The sequence below is a fragment of the Mustela nivalis genome, assembly GCF_964662115.1.
Source record: "Mustela nivalis genome assembly, chromosome: 9".
Taxonomy (NCBI): domain Eukaryota; kingdom Metazoa; phylum Chordata; class Mammalia; order Carnivora; family Mustelidae; genus Mustela; species Mustela nivalis.
In genome coordinates this window covers 78,534,773-78,543,526 of record NC_139028.1, presented here as the reverse complement: position 1 = coordinate 78,543,526, position 8,754 = coordinate 78,534,773, and the positions used below count along the sequence as shown (strand labels likewise).

Here is an 8,754-nt window from a genome sequence, read left to right as displayed (position 1 = left end):
TTGCAGCTCCTAACTTGTACCAGACAAAGGTTTGTGGCTACTTAAAATACCGCCAAGATGAGGCTATTTAAAGATACATTCATGAAATGCAGGGGGCCCAGAATAGCCACAGTGATCTTGAAGAACGAAGTTAGAGGACTCACACTCCCTCAGTTCAGAACTTACTACAAAGCTACAGTAATCAACACTGTGTGGTACCGGCATGAGGACAGAGGTGTAGATCAATGGACTAGAATTGAGAGCCCAGAAATAAACCCATACATTTATAGTCAGTTAATTTGTGATAAGGGTGCCCAGAAAATTCAATGGGGGAAAGGGTAGCCCTTTCAACAAAAGGTGCTGGGTATCTACATGCTAAAGAATGAAGTTGGATCCCTTCCTTAAACCATATAGAAAAATCAACTAAAAACAGCTGAAATATCTAAATAGCCCAAACTGTAATACTCTTACTTGGTTTATGTTGTGGTTTTTTAGAAACAAGCAACCTACAGAGGATGCTGCTTGTGCGTACAACACAAGCAACAACAACAACATTTAGATAAATTGAACTTCATCAAAATAAAACAAAATTGTGCTTCAAAGGACACTATCAGGGATATGAGAAGACAACCTGTAAAATGAGAGAAAACATCTGTAAATCACAGACTTGATATAAGTCTAGTATCTAGATTATAGAGAGAACTCTCAAAGCTCAACGATAAGAAGACAAACCACCTAATTTTAAGAAGAGTAGAGGATTTGAATAGATATTTCCCCAAAGAAGAAATACAAATGGCCAATAAGCGCATGAAAAGATACTCAACATCATTAGTCATTAGGGAAATGGAAATCAAAACCACAGTGAGAAACCGCTTTACACCCACTAGGATGGCTAGAATAAAAAAGACAAACAGTAATAGTGTTGTCGATGATGTAGATGAATTGGAACTGATGCACTGGTACACTGCTGATGGGAACATAAAATGGTGCAGCTGCTTTGGGAAAGTGGTTGGCAGTTCCTCAAAAATTTAAGCATAGAGTTATGATATACCCAGCAATTTCATTTTTAGGTATATACCCAAAAGAATTAAAAGCATATGTTTACACAAAAATGTGTACTTGAATGTTCATAACAGTATTATTCATAATAGCTAAAAATGGAAACCCAGATACCTACCAACTGATAAGTGGATAAACAAAATACAATGTATCCATACAATGCAATATTATTTAGCTATGCAAAGGAATGAAGTCCTGATACATGCTACAACATGGATAGATCTTGGAAACACTAAGCCAAGGGAAAGAAGTCATGCACAAAAGGCCACAGAGTCTGTGATTCCGCTCATGAAATGTCCAGAATGGACACATCTATAGAGACTGAAAATACTTCATGGTTGCCAGGAGATTGGGGGAGGAGGAAGAGTAGGGAGTGACTGCAAATGGTGAAGAGTTTCTTTTGGGAGTAAGGAAAATGTTCTGTCTTAGACAGTAGTGTTGATGTTGCTCAACATAGCGAATATAGTACAAACCACTGAATTCAATATTTGAAGAGGCTGGATTTTATGGTGGGTGAATTATACCTCAATGATTAAGTTTGGAAAAGTAAAGAAGGATCTGTGTACCAGGTTACAAATAATTTGCTTATGCTGAGAAAAATCTCAGTTTGTCATGGGGCCCATTCTCTTTTCTGTAAAAGATCTTTTTCATTATCTTTTTCGTTCTCTGAAATGCTTGAGGCAAATTACTAAAGAATTTCAGAATTGATGCATACCTTTTAAATTCACTAATCCAATGATACAAAGAGAAAGCCCAGATCCAGATGGGTTAAGTCACATGGCCAAACGTCAGAGCTGGTCAGTGGCACAGCCAGGCTAGGATCCCTGGAACTATGTAGTCATTGACATCCTCTAGGACTCACTTACTCCTGCTACTGGGAAGGAGTCCTGCTACGGAATTAAAGCTTGCTGTTAAGTGTCTAAAAAAAAATTAGCTATAAGAAAATGACCCTGTATAATAGAAAAACTAGCATTATACAGCCTCATATTCTCAGGTGTTTCCTTTGATTGTAGTGAGTTGTGTGTAGATGTTTTCAGTGTTTCATAGATTAGAAAACAAGGAGCTAGAATGAACTTCATCATTAACACCATCCTCATTTTTGTCTTCATCTTCCTCCTCATCTCCTCAGCCTTCTGCCTCCCTCCTCCTGCTCTTTTTTCCTTGCCTTTGTTCAGTCTTGCCCACTCCCTTCTACCACATCAGGCTGCACATTCTTTAATTGCTTCTTCATGTGACAGTGGTTTTATAATACCATTTTCTAGACAGAGAACTGAGACCATTCAGAGAGTTTAGTCTTCCCTTCAGCGTGGTGATCAAGGCATGTTTTGTATCATTCATAATTTAGGGAAGCTTTTTTCAGGCTCACCCCTATATTGGAAATGCCATGTACAATTTTAGGGTTGATGTCAGATTTGGGGAAAACTCTATCAAGAATCTTTCATTTGTGGACTATAAAAGATCAATGTATTTTGAGTTTTCTTCTGTAGTGATTATTTTTATTTTTTTAAGTTGATAGTGTTCATTAAAAGGTTGGTTGATCCATGAGAGACTATGGACTCTGAAAAACAATCTGAAGGGTTTGAAGGGGGGGGGGGTGGGACGTTGGGGGAACCAGGTGGGGGGTATTAGAGAGGGCACGGATTGCATGGAGCACTGGGTGTGGTGCAAAAATAATGAATACTGTTATGCTGAAAATAAATAAAAGAAAAAAAATTTGGTTGATGTCAAGGTCTTGTGACAGTGACATTTTATGAATTTTACTCTGTTGATGTCAGTGACTTGTGTTAGATCAGCAAAAGATTTAAAGTCTCTTTCCAATTGTGTTCATACAATTTACTCTTCATTGAATATATTATCAAACAACACAAGAGTCTTTTTAATCATTCCATTCAAAAGTTACCCCTTTCTTTTAATAAACTGCTTTTGGGTATGACCTAAAGATATTTTGGGTATAACTGTCTTTCAATGTCAGATCATTTCAATTAATTTAATTGTTGATTATTATTGCTTTTCTATTCTATTTATCTAAAACATATCCCACCAAACCTAAACAAAATGTATACCTATAGATTGGACCCCAACATGCTCATAATGCCACCTTCCAGAAGGAAGAAGTCAGAGTAGAAACTAATAGTGGTCATAACTAATTGGCTAAAAGAATTTACCGTGGCAAATTAAGGAGATTGGCCCAGGGCCTTAGAAGGGGCTCATCCAAGGGTCCTAAGCTTAAACTTTGTTGCCTACAAGGTGCACCAGCCCCTGGTGGTATGTTCTGGGTTCATGTGTACTCTTGTATGAGCACACATGTAGGGACATGGGCTCCGGGCTTCCTCAGATCCCGCCCATATAAAAATGGACCCAAAGACAAGGGTCACTTCATCTACGTTGCAAATGGGGTTGGCCTCAGCTAGACCCTCCTCCCACCCCCAAATCCAGGGGACTGCGGTGAGAGATGAGCCAGAAGGGGACCTCAAACCCGATCGTCCATGGAATGATCCAATCTCCAAGTGCTCCCCTCCCTCCCAACTTCCTCTCAGTTCTCCCTCCTTCCTTCCCATGCACAGGTACAAGGCAAGGCAGCTAAGCATGCAACCTCTGCCTCTCTGCCTGGATTCAAATCCTGGCTCACTACCTAAGCTAGTCCAGTAAGGTTTCTTCTCTGGGAATTTTCAAACTGGGGTTTAATGGTGAGAACCCTGAGTTGCTGGAGAAAACCAATATGGACTCAGAGCGAGTAAACTAGGTAGAGGCAACCCAGGGAATGGTGGAAGACTAAGAGGGGCTTCAGGCTCTGGTCCCTGCTGTCAAACTTATGGATGTTATGGCGCCTGTAGTGCTGCTTCTGTAGATGAACTGTCCCCTGTCCTTCCAGCATACCCCTCGGGGGTTGAGGCTAATTTGAACTGGGTTTCTGTCCCTTGTAACTGCAAGTGTCCTGGACTAAATCTCTCCCCGTATCCGCTTCTTCTTCTCCTGAGTTCTCCATCTTTGTAATGGTATTACTGTCCACTCTGAAGCAAACCAGAGCCGGAGTCAGCCTTGGTTCCCCCTTTTCCCTCACATCTTAGGGCCTCCATATACAAGACTCTGTGAACAGTTGTGCATGCTGTTCACTGAACAAATGTGGCCACTGACCTGGCTACGAAGGTGAGTGGGGGGCTGAAGTCCAGCCTGCTCTTTGATTGCCCAGCTATGAACCCTGGTGCAGAGCAGCACCCTCAGGAAAGAAGGGGCAGCTTTTTCCAATTGCACACTAGCTCCTGGCCCTCTTCATATGTGTAATTGGTTTCCTCAGTGCAGACACTCTGCATCCTCCTTTCTGTACGTTCTTATACCCCATTATGTGAAGGAACAGTTTATTTTCTGTTGCTTTGTGGTCTTTGCTCTTGCTGTGTCCTCAGCTTGGAGTATCCTTCCCTTTCATGACCAACTCCTTCAAGATTCTTACTAGAGGTTGCCTGCTTGTCTCTACCTTCTGTTTCTACTGTGTTCTTCTACCACATACACCCCCATTATAACAATTCATTGTGATGTAACCAACTGCTAAGAGATCCAATCTCCCCAAATGTCTCAGTGTTTTCCATAGTCAGGAACTGTCCACTAGTCTCTGTTTTCACCCAGCATAGGACCTGGCAACTACTGAATGAGCGAGCCCCCAAAGGGTCACAAAGGAGTATAAAGAACCCCAAGGGGCAACTGGGAAACAGCCAGAAGAAAAGCTGAGGATTATTAGTAACAGAGCAGCTCTAGGCAGCTCTTCAGGGAGCCTGTGTTGCTGACAGCAGAGGCTCTCCTCAGAGCAGAGAGCAGAAGTCCTTCTTGCTGGCAGTCCTCTGGGTCATCCCACCTGCCAAGCAGAGCCTTTGAAAGTGGGCCTGTAAGGTTTTCAGGAAAAAAGTGTCTGTCCGGGTGAGATGCAGGAGACATTGGGGTCCTGGTGACAAATGTATGTATGTTTGGGAGCGGGCTTGCAAGGCATGGGGATGGGGGAGACGTTTACCAGACCATCTTTCCCAGGGTGCCCTCCCAGCTGTGCATGTGCATGCACACATGCATGGGTCCATGGGCACTGTCTGTTGTCTTTTCTTGTTTCTCAAGACACAGTTCAAATGGCACCTCTTCTAGGAAGCCCTCTCCAGCACACTGACTAAATCAATGTCCCCTCTGCTGCTCTCAGAACGTTTATAGCCAAACATGAGATGATGCCGATTTGCACTGCCCTGACATGGCCAGGATGCTCTAAGTTCCTGAGCAGAGATGTCTGTTCCTGTCAGGCCTCCTATGCGGTCCCCCTTAAGATTACTCCTATCACTGAGAGCCTGTAAGTGCCGTACAGCTACATCGCCACCCCTTCACAATCATTTAGTTTTTCCTTATGATGTTATGAGCACCTGATGCATCGCCTATACCCATGCGACTTCTGGGTGGCACGAATTCCCAGTGTTCCTTCTGGACACTACGCCTGGGTTCACTCAGTGTGCATCCAGGGGCGTGATTCTCAACCTTGCAGGCGCTTTAGAATCATTTGGGGAGCTTTTGAAAAATACCAGTACCTGGACCTAGATATCAGGGGCATATACATTAAATCTTTGGCGAGTGGGGAAGACATGGATTTTTTTTTTTCACTACTCAAATCATTCTAAAATGCATCCTGACAGAAGAACCACTGACCTGCCAGTGATGATGGGTCAGAGGAACCTCCCTCCCGTATAGGCTCCTTCCTGCAATCCGTCTTCCGCCTACAGGGGTCGCTGCGGTACAGCTGGCCCAAGTTTTCGGGTTTCCTCCCTTCCTAGCCCCGTCCCCAGGGAAAGTCGGAGCCACCGCGGTATAAATTAGCGTCTTTATTTCGAACACCTGAGAGAGCGCCTGCGGCTCGCCCACCTGCCGTATAAACGTACAAAGTCCCTGTCGCACCGCACACCATGCCTCAGAGATAAATACAGCCCTAGGGGCTCCTGCTCTGGCAAAGCAACTCTTATTTACAGGAATAGATTACAAAAGTATTACAAAAAGTGGTCCTGAACTGGGGGAGAGAGGGTGGAGTGGTTACTGTTAACACTTGTGACACGCGGAACGCGAGGGCGTCCCGCGGGCGCTGGCAAACGGCAAAGTCGCCGGGGCTCCGGGAGGGAGGCCACGCCCCACTCAGCAGCACCGGCGTCCAGAGGCGGGGTTTTGATCTGCGCTAGTCCCATCCCTCCTAGGGACGTGGGGAAAGGCAGAGGAAGGGTCTGGCCCCTCGAGGATCAGCTCTGGCCCAAGGAGGAACACCTAAAGGCCATCGCAGCGAGTCTCAGGGAAGGGTGTTGCGTGGGAAAGAAGGACTGTGTCCTTGCTGTGGAGTGCGGGAGTGGAAACACATCAGTTCTCCCGCTTCTCCCAACTCGGGAGGGGTCGCTTTTAAAGCGCGGTTGGAAGTGGGGGTTGGCATTTAAGCTCAATCTTTCGGGCGCGAGGGACTCTAGGGGCACCGTCCCTCGGGCGCGCGGGCAGCGGAGCCCTCCCATGCGGCCGCCCGCCCCCTCAGAGCACCTGGTAGATGGGGTTGGGGTTTGCGCCCGCGGGGCACTGCGGGGCAGCGTCCGGGGAAGGGGTGGGGGCGCCGCGCTCGACCTCGCTCTGGGCGGCTTCCTCCTGTGGGCCGGGAGAAGACTCCCGCGGCGCATCCGCCAGCAGAAGCGCGGGTGCGGTAGGGCTGTCGGTGGAGATGCGCTCCACGATGCTGGACAGGCAGTCGAGGCTCGACACCGCGGCACTCTTCCCGGGCCTGGGTTCTGCGCGGGGATGGGTAGGAGAGTATGCAGTTGAGCGGTAGACAAGTCTCCCACCCACAGGCTCAGTGCTTTGGGGCAGACAGGAAATTGAAGGCCCACCCGAGTCCGAGAGGACCCAGAGAGAGTACGGAGCGAAAAGGAAGGGAGCTGCATGCTTAGTATTTCATTCCCTGTACAGTCTCCCAGGAATGGGGACAAGGGGAAGGTTCTAGATAGAGGAAAGCCGGGGCAGCTCAAAGGGGGTAACGTGGGAAGGAGGCGCGAATACGCACCGCCGGGCGTCTCGCTGTAGTAGGTGCCATCGTAGCAGTTCCGCCGCCGGGCACCGTTTGGGGGGCCGCTGTAGTCCATCTGCAAACGGTAAGGGCGACCGAGTCAGGCTCGGGGACCGCGTGGGGCCAGAGCATCACTCCCTGTAGCCACCCCGCCTCAAGTCCCGGAGTCTCAGCCACGAGTTCTGGGCCCTGGTTGGGGGATCGGGGCAGACAGGCGCTGCCTGCAGCCTCCCGGGCTAACTAGAGGGCAGATAGTCGCCTAGGAACATAAGTCTGCATTTTGTAAATAGGGTAAGTGGGAAAAAGCAGATCTTCATATCGCTGAAGCAGAGCTCTAACAGCGCCCCAGTAGGGTGGCTCGCATTTGTCCCGTGCGCCCCCAAGGCACCAGATCACCCCTAGTAACAACTGCTTGGGACTCCGGGGTCCACTCGCCGCAAGGTTCCCAGCCCGACCTCCCTCCTCGCCCTCGGAAATACGTCCCAGATATACCAGGAGCTGCCCTCGCTTCTCTAGCCGGGGGTCCCCGCCTTACCATGCCGTCGGAGCAGTTGGACCGCGGGCTGGACGCGTCTGAGTCGCCGCTGTAGTGTTCGCCCACACGGCCTGGGGGCAGCGGGCCAGGGGCGTAGAAGGCAGCGGCGGCACCAGGGGGCGCGGAGTCCTGGTCGCGCAGCAGCGCCTGCAGGCCTTCGATGTAGCGAATCGCATTGCGCAGGATCTCCACCTTGGGCAGCCGCTGGTTCGGGTTGCTGGACGTGCAGCGCTTGAGCGTCTCGAAAGCCTCGTTGACTTTGCTCAGGCGGCGCCGCTCGCGCATGGTGGCGGCCTTGCGGCGGTCGGCGTTAGTGGTCTTGCGCTTGCACGCTTTGCAGGCCCACAGCAGACAGCGGCCAGCCTGGTGGTGCCCGCTGGGAGCGCGCACATGCTCGTCCTCGCGCGTGCCGGGCGCCGGGTGCACCGCCGCTGGGAAGTGCGAGTGTTCCTCTGGCTTCAGGAGTGCGCCCACGTGCACGAGGCGCGGGTCCAGGTCCTCGAAGAATCGCAGGTCGGAGGAGTCGAAACAAGGGTCATCATAGAAGTCATCCGCGGAGGCAAAGTTGCAGAGGGCGCCGTCGGGGCCAGTCAAGTCTACGTCTCGAAGCGGCGGCGACAGCAGCTCCATATCCCGGCAGAGGGTGGCGCAGTCCCTGCTTCGGTAGGGGTTACCCGAAACTTTCTGCCTATCTTCAGTCCTGGCCCTGCGATAGTAAAGTACCGGGGTTCTGAATGTACACCCCACTATCTCCCCCGCCCCCTGCCAGGTCCTGTTGGGTCTGATGCGAAAGCGGCTGCAGCGCCCCGGGGCTTCCCCACCCCTGTCTTCACGCCAGGCGCCGGGGGCTATTTATCCAGTAGTAGCTTAAGGGCCCCCGAGCGGTAGCGGGCGGCTGGGGGCGGGGGCGCCCGAGGCCAATAGAAACAAGGTGGGGAGGAGCTTGGGATCCCCAGGGTGGCTGCTGGGGCAAGAGACTGGCCAACCCCCTACCCCTCGACCCCCGCGCGCGGGCGCTCCGGCCCCTCCCTAGGCTGGGAGGGAGGCAGAGGCTGGCAGCCCTACGCGGTTGCACTTGGCTCCGGGGCACACTTGCTCCAAACCTCTCCAGCACCGTACTCCTCCTATG

At 50.0% G+C, this 8,754-nt stretch overlaps 1 protein-coding gene across 1 annotated transcript; it reads right to left on the bottom strand.

The window, feature by feature from the left end:
• Positions 1-6,564: 6,564 nt before the first annotated feature.
• MYOD1 (myogenic differentiation 1) lies at positions 6,565-8,255 on the bottom strand (the record flags this gene model as incomplete). The annotated part of the gene is made up of 3 exons (XM_082684420.1): positions 6,565-6,815; positions 7,088-7,166; positions 7,626-8,255. 3 exons carry the CDS (start codon positions 8,253-8,255, stop codon positions 6,565-6,567), a joined length of 960 nt encoding a protein of 319 aa, XP_082540546.1.
• Positions 8,256-8,754: the final 499 nt, after the last annotated feature.